At 35.1% G+C, this 17,658-nt stretch overlaps 1 protein-coding gene across 1 annotated transcript in view; it reads left to right on the forward strand.

Moving 5' to 3' along the window:
- Positions 1 to 1,619: 1,619 nt before the first annotated feature.
- LOC109053975 (pleckstrin homology domain-containing family G member 4B-like) overlaps positions 1,620 to 17,658 on the forward strand; it is a 47,456-nt gene continuing 31,417 nt past the window's right edge. Inside the window, 5 exon segments of the mRNA XM_042740296.1 lie at positions 1,620 to 2,211; positions 9,314 to 9,452; positions 10,619 to 10,694; positions 11,707 to 12,568; positions 15,996 to 16,130. Coding sequence (XP_042596230.1) covers positions 2,148 to 2,211; positions 9,314 to 9,452; positions 10,619 to 10,694; positions 11,707 to 12,568; positions 15,996 to 16,130 — 1,276 coding nt within the window. The 5' untranslated portion in view covers positions 1,620 to 2,147.

Here is a 17,658-nt window from a genome sequence, read left to right on the forward strand (position 1 = left end):
TCAGCAAAAAGACTGAATTAGCTCTTTATCCCATTATAATCAATTGAATACTGTTAATTATAGGTATGATATACGTTATATATATAATACACAGTATATAATTTGTGTGATATTATATTTTAAGTAATTAATAAAATATATAAATATAATAAAAATCAATTTTAATTAAAATTAGATTTTTATTTTAATTAATTAATTCAATGTTATCGATTGCATGTACAAAATACTGTATATATAATTTGCAGTATTATTTGTCTGAATAATTTGCAATAGACTTTTTAAATACATGTATATGTGTATTTATTTATTTATTTATTTATTTATATTTTATTGCATGAGTTTATTGCAAAATAAGAGTTTATGGCACAGTTGCATCATTTGCACTGCTGAGATCTTTTAGTGTGATTCCTGTTTCATTAGTAACAGTGTCTTTTCTGATTCCCTTTGTTCTGGTGAATCTTTAGGATTATATGTAATTTGCATATAGTTTTGTGTTTAGGCATTTAGCAGATGCTTCTGTTCAACACGACTTGCAAAAGAGGAGAAACAAAGCAGTTCATCAAAGCACTACATGTAATTCTTTTGCAGGAGCTGGACAATTAAACTTGGACTTAATTTTCTAAAATGCAATGGCATGATTTAACTGTATATCTGGCTAAACAAGGGACTAAACGATCTTGATTTAGTCTTGATCTGCAGTCAGTGTGAAGAACAGCCCTCTAGTGGAGAACAGGATGAATTATGCCTTCAGACTGGATGCCTGAACAGATAAACCTTAAATACCTTCATCAGATACCAGAGGCATTTCCTGTGTACTGTGTTTTTGTGTTTGTGTGTGCACACATTTATCTTTATCTACATTTATGCATTTGGCAGATGCAAATTGCATTCAAAGTTTTTTTTTCTTTTTTTTTTAAAGCTTGTTTTATGAAAACTTGCAATTCTGAGAAATAAAGTCAGGATTGCTTGATATAAACTCACAATTATGACATTTCTCACAGTTGTGAGTTTACATCTTACAAAAAAATTAAAAATCATAAAAAATAATAATAATAAGACTTAAGAGTCTAAAAATAGAAAACAAAATAGAACTTTTTCTTTCTCGTCTTAAACTTTACATTGGTTCTTATGTGAAATATTTAAGACTTAAGAGTCTCCATTTGCTGTCCGTTTAATTTCACTTCTGTCACTGGGGGAAAAATATTGCTGTATTTATGATGTAAAGGAGCATCAACTGAGATATAAAATATATCTGTTCTGCATTTTCATTCAAAATTTGACTTATAGATTCTTATAAGAAGCATTTGCAATTTTAGTTTCTGTTTGCTCTCCATTTAATCTCAGTGATGTCAAGAAGTTATATAAATATTTTACGGTGGCACCTGGTGCCTTTATGTAATGCATTATAAAGGTTTTCACTTTAATGCATTATATCTTATCATAAATAATTCTAACCAAACTTAAAATGCATTATATTTGCAGATTCCTTGTTACATATATAGACTGTTTCCCGTGTGTTTTAATTATAATGTATTTATTAGCAATGCATAGATAAGTATATTAATATCATAAATAATTTATAATCAATTAAAATAAAAATCTTCAAATGCATTCATACTTTTTAATGCATTATATTTAAAAGCTTCAAGTAAAGTGTTACCTTAAATCCCAAGCACTTTAGTTTGTTTGTGTGTCCGCTCTAGTTTTTTAGATTAGTGAGATTGAGCGCAACACTTTTGTAGTTGAGTGACCCTAGCCGTCTTCTTTTTTCTTTTCTCCCTCCTCCTTTTACAAAAGCGACAGCATAAACTGAAACCCTAGTGCATTTGTTTTGTTGGGACAAAGAGGGGGAGGCTCCAGCCGCTCGAGAGAGGAGGAGGGGGTATTAAAGGTTTGTTCCCTACAGGGCACATGTGGACGGGGGTGTTGTTGTGCCTGTGTGCAGATCAGATGTGTGTTTTCTCAGCGCTAAAGGAAATTGCATCAGTATGCATTATCCAGCAGGAGGAGGGACGTCTCTCTCTCAATCCTCCCACTAGAGACGACACAGTCATGGGTGCAGAGGAGCATGGACTTACACTGGATTAATCAACTCACCTTTTTATTTATTTGCATATTTATGGTTTTTCTACTATCTTGAGCCCTGAATGCGGACGCGGAGCACTATGCACTCCAGAGTGAAGTCGCGGAGCTGTGATAATTACCTGAGTAAATGACCTAATACAAAGTATAATGACGTCTTCACTAACACACAAGAAGATGTCTTTACGTACAGCATGCAGGGTTATTAGAATTAACTCAACGCAAGCCATGAATAAAAATACTTTTGTTACTTTAAATAAAGTAAATGTTAAGTGAAGTAAAATATATATATATATAAAAAAAAGTGCACTTATTTTATTTCAGCTGTTTCCAAGTCAGCATTTCTCATTTTTATTTAATTGAACTTGATGTGCTGGAATACCAAAAACTAAAACTCAAATAAAATTAATTAAAAAATTTAAAGACATTTAAAAAGAAAAAAGAACACAAGAAAATTACTAAAACTTTAACTAAAGTTAAAATGAAAGTAGAACATTTAAAAATTATTTTTTAATCTAAATATTAACAAAAGCTATGATAACACTGGTATAATGTTGTTCACTTACTAAAAATACTGTGACTGTACTGTAGTATATTTACATTTATACATTAGTAGATTCTTCTTTCTAAATCGACCTGCAAATGAGCAAATGTTATCCTTCACATAAAATAAAATACATAAACACATAAAACAAAACCAAAATTAGAATACTATTTTTGGTTGTTGTTGTTGTTTTTTAGTTTGGGGGTTTGAAAGACTCTAAATCTTCAGTAATATTATCAATCTGAGTAACTGTTGGATGAGAACACAACTTAAACTGAATGGATCTGAATGATGACTTCTGAATTTGTTTCATTTGTTCAGCTTAGTTATTGAACTGAATTGAGCCGAATATAATGGCACTGTTTTCTTTTTAGAGCTGCTTTAAAGCAGAGTTTGACTTCGTCTCTTATTCGGAGGAGTTTGCATGATTGTTTATTTCTCAGAATCTGTGACTTGATTGTTCAGGTATTTGTGTGCTAATTTTAATGGATTTATTGATCTGTGTTTTGTGGAGGTTTGTCTGTAAGCACAGTGTTACCATCCTTTAACTCGACCTGTTTGGTAATGAGTGGCATTAGGGCTCGCTTTAGTCTTTTGTGCTGTAATCCAGACATCATGGGAGCGGCGTCTTGAATTGATCCCTCAATTACAGCACTTTAACTCGTCTCGTAATCACTGATCGGTTGCCGTGTCACTGCAGGCTCGCCGTGTGTGTGTGTGAGTTCTGGGTTTGCTCTGTGTGTTTGTGTTGTTGTGTCATCGCTCAGAGATTCACTACAGAACCTGTTTGAGAGCAGCTGTGCGTGGCTTTTGTCCTCAGTGAGTTGATGGACATTCCTTCTGTAGACGTCGACCTGTCCGACAGCTGCCAGCCACATCAGGTGCACCATTCACACACTGCTTTCAAAAGGATGGATTTAGCCAGAGACGTCACCATTATTCAGACATTCAGCTGATCATATACATATAATTGCAGTTAATTATTGTAAGCTTAACACACGGACACAATTATAATAATTATAATTATAATAATTTAATAAAAAAAAATTTATACTAAATAAAAGAATAAAATACTGTATATAATATGATATTTATTTGAAAGAAAATAATAAAATTATAAATAAAATTTTTTTTTTATATATATATATATATATTAAATATTTACATTTCATTTGTATATATTATATATATATATATATATATATATGTATATATATATACTATGTATATATATTAGTATCTATTTATATCATATATATAATATACATATATATAAAAATAAATACTGTATTTATTTGGTGTCCAATATTTTTTTTCATTAGCACCTAGTTCACTTAATTCATACTGTTCAGTTTACATTCTGAAAAGCTGAATACTGTAGTATAATAAAATAATAGATTTTTATTATTATCATCATATTATTATATTATTCTAAACGATTGTATTCTTTAATACATCATAATAAATATTCAAGTATACTGTTATGAATATATGTATGTATATAAACATTCTGATTGTATTATATGAAGATTATATATATATTTTTTATTTTTTTATTTTATTTCATTAAAATTAAAAAATTAAATAAAACCTTTAAATAATTATCTAAATAAACTTAACAAAACTACATAAATCAAATAATCAAAAAATTTATTTATTTTCTTTCTTGTATAGCACCTGAAACCCATATTATGTTATATTTCAGGATTAATTTTAAACTGAATTATACTGTAAAATAAATAAATAAAGTTATCAAATTATTATTATTTTTTTTAAATAAATAGAAAAAAACTCCTTTAATTACTTGTTGCATTTAAAAATTTTTTTATAAAAAAACCATCCGAAAAGAAAAAAAATAAAAATATTTTTTTTTATTATTTTTAGAAAAGCAAAGCAAGCCTGTAAACAGTTTTCTGATGTCTTCACAGATGTTTTTTAAATAGCCGGTTCAGTTCAGCATCACGGTCAGACCCCTGCTGTCAGCCCATTGTGTTTTTCCTCCTCTGTAATCCTGCATTTGTCCTCAGAGGCTCTGGAGAGGTGTTAACGCTGCTTTCACACCTGCATGTATGAGGCGGCTCTCAGTAACATGTGCTCTTGCTCCTGTTTCACTCCCGTCATGCTCCGCCGGAGACCCACTGAACACGCCTGAGAAAGACTGTCAGGAGTTCACACGCCGTTTGTTTAGAGCGGTGAATCACAGCTTAGTTACTGTATGTCTGCATTGCAGTATAAGTGTTTAAGTGCAGCTCAGGTCAATTAGAGCATCAATTATTGCAACCATTTGTTAAAACTGCATTTTTAGTGATCTCTTCAGGGTTCCCACAGTCTTGGAAAACTTTAAAACTGGGGTTTCCAGGCCTGTAAAAGTCATAGAAGTCAATGAAACTTTAAAGTGTCATACTAATAATTTCCATAGTGGATATCAGTTTTATATATGTGTCCCTGGAGCACAAAACCAGACTTAAGTCGCTGGGGTATATTTGTAGCAATAGCCAAAAAAAAAAACATTGTATGGGTCAAAATTATCGATTTTTCTTTTATGCCAAAAATCATTAGGATATTAAGTAAAGATCATGTTCCATAAAGATATTTAGTAAATTTCCTACCGTAAATATATATAAACTTAATTTTTGATTAGTAATATGCATTGTTAAGAACTTCATTTGGACAACTTTAAAGATGTTTTTTTTCAATATTTAGATTTTTTTTGCACCCTCAGATTCCAGATTTTCAAACAAACCATACATCAAATGATATAAACATCTAAACATCTAAAAAATGACTCATAAAACTCAAAATCGAAAAATTAACTCTTAAGACTCTTAAGTTTACTCTTAAAATTTAATACACATAAATATATATGTACTCTGGGTTTAACACACTCTTAAGTTTTATGTATATATCAATATCATATATATATATACATATATATATATATATATCCCCAATTGTAAGTCGCTTTGGATAAGAATTATGGGCGATTTTCACATGTCCTGCAAGCAATACATCAGCAAATTAGAAGAATAATTTCTGATTTATAGAATTCTATGGATCATGTGACACTGAAAACTGGTGTAATGGTGCTGAAAATTCAGCTTTGCACCATATGAATACATTAAATTTGACAATATATACATATAGAAAACCGTTATTTTAAATTTGAAATCATTTTTCAAATTTTTTATTTTTATTTTACTGTATTTTGATCAAATAAATGCCGCTTTGATAAGACGTAAACATTAAAAAAAGTAATTTATTTCAAACTATTGGGTTTGTAAGTCTCATCACTTTAAAAAAAGTAAACCGTTCCTCAAAGAGCTGCATGATTTTGGTGCAAATGAATGATTTGACTCTGTAGGTCGTGTGGTTTTGTAGCAGATGTCCATCTGTTTTAATAGAGCGGCAGTGAGCCACCTGGAATCCACGTCGTTTAGATATAATTACAGGTCCGGGTCTGATCCGTCACCATAAACACCATCAAAGAGGGCAGATCCTCCCGGATCCCACACACATCTCCTCTGAGCCACACTTGTGCTTCGGCTGCTATTAAAAGCTCTTTTACGGGCCTCAGCCAGGTGAAATAACTTCTTCAAGGTTATGGAAATGCATCAGAAGCTCTCCTTCTGCCCAGTCTTATTTAATCTTTCATCTTCAAAGCCACACTTATATCTCCAGTTCTCTTGAAGTCGTCCATCCAGCGCTGAATGTTTAGTCTTCTCAGGCTTTAGAAGTGCTGTTTGACTGATATGCAGATCATCCTGAATACAGCTTGTAGTTTAGACCATCACTAAAGTTTTCAGGTTAAAACATGTTTATTCCTGAGTGCCTGAGTTTCCTAGAGCACCAGAAAAGACTTTCTGCAGGAGAGCCAAACAATGGCTGCCTGTGGAGGAGTGAGCGTCTAATTCAAGGCCAACAGAGCAGAAAGAACAGGGAGGGAATGTTCCTGGGCTTTTCCCATCTGCAGCTCTACTCAAAAAAGTTCATTTCCATTTTCTCCACATCTTCTCTGCCCATTTAAAGGGACAGTTCACCTAAAAAGGAAACTTTGTTGTTAATTTACTCACCCTCAGGCTATCTAAGATAAAACTTTGCATTTTCAGTAGGCCAGTAAATAAGATTTTTAGCTGAAACTGTTGTTTTTGGTGATTCATAAAATGCAAGTCAATGACTGCCGCCACTTTAAAAGTCAAAAAAAGCACATCAGGCAACACAAAATTAACACCTGACGATATATTGAGGTCTTATGAAGCGAAACGATTGGCCTGTGCAAGAAATTATTTACATGGTTTAAAAAGGTGAGCTGATGAAGACTAGTTTATTCACTTTATAAGCTTAGTTTAGACACATAAAACATCCACATTTCACATCATTATTTGATGCTTTAACGTTATGTCATTGCATGATTACATAAACAAACTAGCGAATCAGTTATTTGAACCAGATACTGTTCGAAAGAACCAGTTCGTGGAAAAGAATCAAATTTCCCTGTTTGACTGAGGCTCTGGATTACATGTAATAATGTTGTAAATAATGTTTAGTTTCTTGCACAGAACGATCGTTTCACTTCATAAGACCTCAATGTAATGTCTCGGGTGTTAATTTTGTGCTTTAGCCATTGGCTTGCATTTTATGAATCACCAAAAAGCACGGTTTCAGCTAAAAACCTTCTTTACTGTTCTACTGAAGAAAAACTCACCTAAGTCTTGGATTCAAATTAACAGCAAATATTCATTTTAGGGTGAACTGTCCCTTTAACCTAAAACTGACCGTCCCAGGTCATGGTTGTGTCCGTCTAGGACACTGTGATATATATCCTGCTGGAAAGTCCTCTGCTCCACAGATATGATGTAGTTCTGCGTTAGGGACAGGATTTTCCATCCGCCTGTTATTGTCCAGTCGGTGGCGCTTCATTGACAGGTGTTTCCTGTCTCATCAGTGTCCCGCGACCTCCTGACATCCTGCTGTTTGTGTCTGTACCTGGGAACTGTGAGATTGAACTTGTGACCATCAAACCGTCTCACTAACCAAACCAAAAACAACATGCTGCCATTGTTTACACATTGGGTGTTTGATTCAGTCTATAACGACAGAACGTGATGCTTCATGTGTCCTACAGTAAATCAGTGACAACAAAATTTCAGCAAATGAAAATATTAAGCTAAAAATTAATTTTCGGTATTGGCGAAACAGTTTTGTAGGGCTGAAATCATTGACATTATTTATTTATTTTATTATTATTTTATTTTATATTTGTAATAAAAAAAAAATATATATATATATATATTAATCATGCAATCTTTAAACGCGATATTGTATATAAACAGGCCGGTAATTCAGCTGACATTTAATATTTCTATCTGTCTGTCTATCTGTGTGTGTATGTGTATATATGTATTATATTATTATTTTTTTATTATTTATTATTATTATTATTCATTTTGGACATGCATGGAAATTTATTGTGCATAATGCAAATTGTTCATACTTTTCAGTTGGCCAAGATTTCTAAAAGTCCTTTCTTTTGTATTGGTCTTAAGTAATATTCTAATTTTCTGAGATACTGAATTTGGGATTTTCCTTTAGTTGTCAGTTTATAATACCAAATTACAAGAAATAAAACCCCCCCCCATTTGAAATATATCGTCGCACTGTGTGCATGAGAATGAATATATTATATCAAATTCACAGCTATTTGGAATGGAATTAGTGAAATTAAAACAACTGTTTTGATGATATAATATATTGACCAGCATCTATATATATATTATATATATAGATATATATATATATATATAGATATATATATCATATATATATATATATATATATCTAGGATATAGTAATAAGTATATTATGCATAATAATTATTTTTACACAATTTTAATACTATTATCAAGCATTACGAACAAAAAATATATAAACACATTCATCATACTTATGATTCTAGAACAAAATATACAAAAAATTTCAATTTTTATTAAACAAGGGCTGCGTTGACTATCAATTTTTTATTTTTTATTCAACACTTCATTTCATGAACTGAGATATGTGACCCTGGACCACAAAACCTGTCATAAAGGTCAATTTTTCGAAATTGAGATTTATATATCATACATAATCTTTCCATTGATGTATGGTTTATTAAGATAGGACAATATTTGGAAACTATTTGAAAATCTGGAATCTGAGATTCCAAAAAAAAAAAAAAAAAAAATCTAAATATTGAGAAAAATCACATTTAAAGTTGTCAAAATTAAGTTCTTAGCAATGCATATCACTAATCAAAAATGAAGTTTTGATATATTTACAGTAAGAAATGTACTAAATAGTCTTCATGAACATGATCTTTACTTAATATCCTGACTGATTTTTGGCATAAAAGAAAAATCTGTAATTTTGACCCATACAATGTTTGTTGGCTATTGCTACAAATATACCCCAGAGACTTAAGACTGCTTTTGTGCTCCAGGGTCACAAATATGCTGTTTTCAGTTGATGCATGAACAAAATTTCACTAAACATTATTTGAAGCACACCTGTCATCCAATGATTACAATAAGCATTGTTGCTTTTGTTATATAACACTCTTTTAAAAATAGTCAATTTTATAACCAAACTCAGACAATATACAGTAAATGTTTGTGGTAAAAGGCGAGATTGACTGTGTGAAGTGTGATCTGTTGCAGGACTCGGAGTCGTTGGACCGCTGTATTCAGAGCGTGTTATCAGCTCTGTATCCTCCGTTCAGTGCCTCGGCGGCCACCGTCCTGTGGCAGCTCTTCAGCGTCGTGGAGAGACAGGCAGAGCTCTTCCAGTCGTGGTAGAGACAGTACCGTGGTGACATCCACCTCCTCCTCACCTACAACATAATCCCCCACAAAAGAAACACTGAAGAGGCAATAACACAAGTAATGCCAGCTTCAGCAGACGCATTTTCACTGAAGCATTTCCAAGTTAATAAAAATAGCGGGCAATATCTACTAATAGACAAAAGATCAACAAAAAAAATAAATAAATATAAAAATCAAACATAAGCAAATTTAACACAAAATATATAAAAATATAAATATATATACATTAAACAACCCAAAGTTACATATACAAAATAAAAAAATAAATTAAAATATACATATATATTCAAAAGTTAGTGATATGGTATATATTTTAAAATGTTTCAGATATTTTCAAGAGTAAATCAAATTAATATATCAAACAAAAAAAAATTTACACACATAAAAACATTAATCAAAATAAATTCACAATCAATAACAAAATATAATACAAATCCAAAATAATTTCAAAAATTACAAAAAAAAATATTATCTCAATTCATAATATAAATATGCATAATAAATAGCTGTCCAGTCCAATATATAATATAATCTATATAAGATAATATTAATTTAATATAATATAATATAATATAAATTTTTTCATTATGCATTATACATTTACATACATATTCAAATAAATAAATGCATATTTGTTTGTTTGTTTTTATATGTATTAACATTATGCATAATGCCCATGCTTGTTGAATAAAAACAACTTATTTATTTATTATTTATGGGACCTAGATGGTGATGCATCATGCATTACGTGATCTTTAAACTCGATATTGTGTATTAATGGCCTGGTAATGCGGTTTACATAGGTTTGTTGAATATTTTATTATTTTGCCTCTTCTTCAGATATTGTAGTTGAAATCCATAGTGCTGCAGCTAAACATGTTCAAGCCATTTAAATTCTCTCAGAGAGAAACATTGCGAGAGCTGGAACATGAGAGGGAGGATGAATACTTCAGGCTGAAAGAGGGTTTAGTATTGCTGTGATAAACAGCCCAAACGGAGCGTGTTGTGAGCTCACTGCAGTGAACTTGGCAAAGAGGATCAGGCTGAAATGAAAGACCTGCTCAGGGAGGCTTTGTATTTCTGCAGGTTCGCGCTGCGTGAGCACATAGCTGAAACCTTACGCTCCTGTATTCAGCGCTGCCGTTGTTACTCTGAGACGAGGGCTCTCAGCGGCCTCATTCAACTCAGGCATGATCTTTGAGGGAGTCATAGTGTGCTAAACTTACGTGTTCCTGCTGCATCATCAGTATCATTATACAGTCAGTGGCATCAGGGAGTTTTTAACAGCGCTTCTAAATTAACTGTTCAGTAGCATTAAGTATATAAGTAGCGAAGTTCTTTTTTTATGTACCATGATAAAATGCCTTTTTCACACTGTATTGCCCGTGCAGAAGTCTCTCATAAAAAATGTTGGCCAATTGTGGTAAATTGCTTGTTAGCTCACTACAATGTTTATTTTATTCATTCATTCATTCATTCATTCATTCATTCATTCATTCATTCATTTATTTGCTGAATTATTTGAGTCCCTGCAAGGAATTTTACATATTATTTTAATTTCAATCCTTATGTTTAATGTTTTCATTACATAAATTATAGTGTTTTCTAATTTTATTTGCTAATATTCTATTTATCGAAATTGTATTTTTTTCAAATCAAATTTAATTTAATTTAATATAATAACTATAATATTTAAAAAAAATAAAAAAAATAATATTTTAAAATTTTATAAATTTATTTTACTTTTACTTTTAATTTTTTTAACATTTCTTAATAAACTATTAGTAATTTTTTTTTAAACTTTTAATAAGTTTTTTTTGTAACATTTTAAATATATAGTTTTTTAATAAAAAATATATAGTTTTTTATTAAATTATTTCAGTTTTATTTATTTTTGTACACCAAGTTGAACTAAATGAAAATTAGAAATTAACTAGCTAACATAATTAAAAAGCCATTTATATTTAATTTTATTTCAGTTAACAAAATAAGAGTATGCCACCTAGTTGTCATTTTTGCAATTCTGTTGAGCGATAAAGAAATTATGCATTTCACTTTCAGATGTATATTTTAGAAATCCATGATGTTCTAATTCATTGCATTTTTGTGTCTTTAAATCTGCTTTAAGACAGAAATTAATTAGTGATTGCAAATGATTGTTGCCTGTGCCTGTAAGAAAAGTGGCATTTTATCTGATGAATTCATCCTTTTAATTTTCCACAGCTGCGATTTAAAGACCCCTTTCTCTACAACAAGAGATATCCCCTCTGTTTTCACAAGAAAATGTTTCTCCAAAACCCACCACCCCTGCATAAAGTACGTCTACGGCAGGGAGATTTCTACCTGCAGGTGGTTCCCTTAGGACACAAAGCTGCCAAACTGGTCATAAAATGCCTGTCAGGGAGCGGGCAGGCCATTACGGAGATCCCTGTGGCCGAGAGCATGTACGGCAGCGTGTTCACGCCTGACTTCTTGCAGAATGTAATGCGTGAACGCAAGCTGCACCCTCTCCAGAATTGCCTCCTCAGTACCGGTGCCGTGGTTTACCGAACGCCCTGGAAGAACGTGGTCAATCCTTTGTTTGTGACCTGCACTGCAGATGCAATCATGCAAGCACGGAGCGGCAGTGGGACCCTGCGGGGTCAACTAAGTACCTGCAGCACCCACGGATCCACGGGAACGCTCAGTTCACGAGACTCCCTGGGAGCTGAGTCCACCGTATCGGAGCCAGTCCTCAGCCGCAGCCTCACAGATATGGGCATCAGCTCCCTGCACTCGGAGTATTCGCCTTTGCACACGAGTCCTAACTCCCTTCCCCAGACGCCCACCTTGGGCAGCCCAGATCAGGGATGCATTCGAGGAGGAATTGGACACAAAATTCTATCGTTTAGCACAGACCTTAGCAATCCCGGCCTTCGCAAGCGGCATCCCAGAGACTCTGCTGCCTTCGAATCTCGCCGACTTTTCCGCAAGTCCTACATGGAGGCTTTGCAGAACCCTATGAACCTTGGCTCCAGCTCTGAATCAATTCTGGAGGAAGATCACAGAACTCAGAGCAAGAATCCAATAATGCCTCCTGTCCCAAGTAATAAATAACCCAAACACACCTATAATCTCTGATCGCTGATAGCAGATAAAACTATCAATCTATCAACGATCCTACCACCGTCCATCCCTCCAACAACCCCAATCCCAGCCAGAGACCGACACCAGACAATCCAAATAACTTAAAAACAAAAACAAACACTTTAAAGTCAACCGGGCTCGGTCGTCTTCCGGTGGATCCGGTATCCAGGGTCAGTGGCCTTCCCAAGAAACTTATGAATGGTTATGCATTTCGTTTTGGAAAATTGGATTTAGATGCCACCTATCAAACCAACGAAAAACAAAACAAAAAACAGAAAAAAAGCAAAAACGTTTGTCAACTCTTTTGAAGTTTGCTATTCCAGTGCCAAGGTAATGGGTTTGATTCGCAGGGAATGCAAAAACTGATCAATTGCATACCTTCAATGCAATGTAAGTCTCAGGAGTGGCCAATCCTGCTTCTGGAGGGCCAATGTCCTGCAGAGTTTAGCTCCAGCCAGTGCTGACACACTTACATGGAAGTTTCTAAGAGTCTTAAGACCTTGATTAGTTGGGTTCAGGTGTGTTTAATTAGCGTTGGAGCTAAACTCTGCAAGACAGTGGCCCTCCAGGAACAAGTCTGGGCACTCTTGGTGTACATGAAAAAACTCAGTACAGCATCTTGTTTGGGATTCTTTCCCACCAAAAACAAGACCAGAACAAGCTTCCCTAAAGAAATCATGGCACTAGCAATGTCAAGATCATGGGTTATACCCAAAATATACACAAAAACATAAAAAACACACACCCAAAACAAAATAAAACACACTTTGAAAAAAACAACCTCCAAAACATAAAAAAAAAAAACACCACCATATTTTACATCAGGGGTGTCCAATCCAGCTCCTGGAGGGCCAAAGTCCTGCAGAGTTTAGCTCCAACCAGTGCAAACATACTTGCATGGACGTTTCTATTGAGTCTGAAGAGACCTTGATTAGTTGGTTCAAATTCAGGTTCATTTAACGTTAATCGGACTCCCCTGCAGTACATAAAGAATGTGGCAGAGCATCTTGTTTGGGATTCTTTCCCACCAAGAACAGGACCAGAACAACCTCCCTCTATCAAATCATGTCGCCTGAGGCCATAAGAGCCAGTTCTGGTTCCAGACATGGCGCTAACAATGACAAGGTCATGGGTTCGATTCCCAGGGAATGCATGAAGTGATGAAATTAATATCTTCAATTCGGTGCAAGTCACTTTGGATAAAAGAGTCTGCCAAATGTATAAATGTAAATGTCACCATGCTGTACATCAGGGGTGTCCAATCCTGCTTCTGTAGTGCCAAAGTCCTGCAAAAGTTTAGCTCCAACCATTGCAAACACACTTAAATTGAGGTTTCTAGTGAGTATAAAGAACTTGATTAGTTGGTTCAGGTGTGTTTAATTAGGGTTAGAGCTAAACTCACTCTTGATGTACATGAAGAATGCAGCAGAGCATCTTCTTTGGGATTTTTCCCCACCAAATACAAGACCAGAACAAGCTTCCCTTAATAAATCATGGCACTAGAAATGTCAAGATCATGGGTGCAATTCCAAGGGAAAGCATGAGCTTATCAAATGCATATGTTGAATGCGATGTAAGTCGCTTTGGATGAAAGCATTTGTCAAATGCATAAATGTAAATGTCAACAAACTGTCCAACCAGGGTGTCCAAATCTTGCTTCCTTATGGACAACCAACCAAGAAAAAAAACAAAAACAAGAACAACCTACACCAAATATCAAAACGTTTCAAATACAATATCAAGTTCATGGGTTTGATTCCCAGGGGATTCCTGAATTGTTTTGGGATTAAATGCTTACCTTGAATGCGATGTAGACACCCTTGACGTACAGTATGGTGGCGTTTACATTCATGCATTTGTCCATGCAAACCCATGAAATCAAACCCACTAACATCTTGCTCCTAACAAATTCCTACCATGAAATCATTACAATTAACTCAGGATAAAAGCGTATTCGAAATGCATAAATGTAAACCAGGCTACTGTACATCGGCAGTGTTCAATCCTTCTCCTGGAGGGCCAACATCCTGCAGAGTTTAGCTCCAACCAGCTCCAACACACTTATGGACGATTCTAGTGAGATACACAGACCATTATTACTCAGCTCAGATCACACCACACTTGAACAATTTAGTGACTTTTACGCATCTGGCAGATGCTTTTATCCAAATTTAACCAAAAGTTACATTAAGTTAAATTCATTAATGTCCATTGCAAACCCAACCAATCAAACCTATGACCCTAACATCACTAACATCATGCTCTACTGGAGCTAAACTCTGCAGAACAGTGGCTATACAGGAACAGGTTTGGACTCCCCTCCTATACATAAAGAATGCTGCAGTGCATAGCATATTGTTATGATTCTTTCCCACAGTGAACAAGACCAGAACAGGCTTCCCTTATCAAATCATGTCGCCTGAGGCCTCAAGAGCCAGTTCTGGTTCCAGACAGTTGTGGTCCAGTGTGTAATTATCACTTGCAGCAAACTCCGGGATCGTCAACAAGCTTAGATTTTCAGAGCAGAGAGCTTGTCATTCCTCTGGCATGATTTTATGGCTTGTGACCGGCTGCATGTAAGGGTTAATAGCATGTGTGTTTTGGAATTCTTCAACGACCCTGCCCTGTTATAGAGAGTGCTTGTCTTTCTGAAGTATTTGCTGTACGCCAAAGGCACGATATTGCGCTGAATGCATTGCCAGGGAGACTGCACTGTTTTATTTAGCTCTTCCTGCTATTGAGCGTTTGAAAGAAAGAGCGTTTTGCCCTCTGTCTAGCGTTTCAGGCAAGAGGTGTGTTTGGGTCTATCCGCAGGAAATTCCAAACTGTCCGGCATTCTTCTTCAGATAAGGATTTTGGCTGACACTTTGTCATGATGTGAAAGGGTTGTATCTCTAAACACACCATGCCCTAACCGTGCAAGACCAGATACATTTATGAGCAAACCCATCTTTTCATATTAATCCAATCAGTTCAAATAGACATTATAATTTACAATACACTTTGACATGCAACTTCATTTCCATCCACTCCACTCACAATGAAATGATCCACATAGTTGTATATTAAATAAATAATACGCACTTATATAATACACAAACACAACCCATGACACACACCACACACACACACATAAGTTTGTGGCCTAAGTGTTAGAGATGTTTGACTCTAAAAATATGACCACATTCACGGCACAGCCTGGTTACGAAGTGGTGCTAGGTGAAATCAATTCTCTAGGCTCTGCTGATTTTTACGTTCCGTCCCTCTATTTAACACACACACACACACCCAACACCACACCACACACACACACACACACAGAGGGGTTTTAGGTAACATTCCCATCTGGGATTATCTGCAGAGTCCCATCTGTTCTCTGGCTTTAGTATCCACACATGAAAATCAGAGATCCACTCCAAGTGCTGGGCAGGAAGCACAGCAGCCCCAGTCTGGATCCGCGATGAAGTCTCTGCACCGCTTACCTGCTCAACTCCCAGCCTTGTTCAGCTCCCATCCAGATGGTTTCCTTCCGTCATAATGGAGACCTTTGTGTCCCGTTGGGCCGGTGAGGATGTTGAAGAGAGGCTTAAAGAGTAAAGCCCATCTCCACGTAATATCCACTCCATGTTAACAACCACTCAACCAACAAATCGCGAAGCAGGGGTGAGTCAGACTATTTTCAGCAACAACAATGGCCAATGACATTTGAGGCTGGATCCATATTACGGCTGATGTGGTTTTGCTTGGCCTTTGTGATTGCATTGGGTCCCTTGTGATTTTAACTGGTTCCCATGATACCCCCAGGAGCTCACCATCACTCATCAACGACCTTTCACAACAATGCCACGTCGGAACCCGCAAATTGCCACCGGACACCATTGCCGGGTCGACTTCTAGTGTGAAAGCAACACACGTCCGGGATTGATTGATTCACGGGACTGAACCCAGGTCCGGGGACCTAGTAACATTGCCGGGTTCGTCCGCCCGGACTACGAGCGCTAGTGTGAAACAAAAGCCAGAACCTAACGGCAAACGTGTTTTACGAGGTGTTTTGAAGGCAGATCAACGTTCGCGACAAACACTATGACTGCACAACTGTAACGAAGAAGAGATCATTTAGTTCACATTACTCTATTCCGCGCTGAGCTGAGATCGTTCACCAGCTTCAGTGAAAGTTGTAACGTGCCGAGCGTTTCGACTCGTACCATTACACGTCACACCCTGATATCACGTGTCTTCACGGGACCTTTACGGGGGATTAGTGTGTGAACGCATATGCACATATTCCGGGGTAATCACTGGCCAGTGTGAAAGTGCAAAATCTAGCGACCCGGGTACAAATGCCGGGACACATTACCCGTGTATTTGCCGGAATCGCAGTGTGAAAGGGGCTTCAGAGACGTATGCAAACTCAACTAAATGTTGTCGCCAAATGTGTTGGTTAGTGAATATCTGCAAGCAGCGACACTATTAACTTGCTTTATCTTTCCCATTAACAATACGCTTTCCAACTAGTAGTCGTGTACAGCTTTACAAACGAACAAACTGATAAGAAACTCATCGGAAATTCCGATTTGTTCTAGTGAATCAGTTCATTTAGATGAATCATGCAAATGAACTGATTCAAATAAGTCTATTTGTTTTATTGAATCAGTTCATTCAGATGATTTGTGTAAATGAACTGATTCAAAATAAAAGTCTATTTGCAATATTTCTTTTAGCATTAGATATCCATATTGATTTGTGTGAATTAATTCATTCCGATGAATTATTTAAATAAACTAACTAAAACAAAAAACAAAATTCAATTTACAATTTATCATAGCATTGGCCAAAATTCCATATTGATTCAAGTGAATTAATTCATTCAGATGATTTATCTAATGAACTGATTCCAAAAAGTCTATTTGTTTTATTGAATCAGTTCATTCAGATGATTTGTGTAAATGAACTGATCCAAAATAAAAGTTTATTTGCAACTTTTTTTTAGCATTGGAAATCCATATTGATTCGAGTGAATTCCCTGCAAGCACCAATCCAGAACCAGAA

Source organism: Cyprinus carpio, chromosome B16 (genome assembly GCF_018340385.1).
Source record: "Cyprinus carpio isolate SPL01 chromosome B16, ASM1834038v1, whole genome shotgun sequence".
Taxonomy (NCBI): Eukaryota; Metazoa; Chordata; class Actinopteri; order Cypriniformes; family Cyprinidae; genus Cyprinus; species Cyprinus carpio.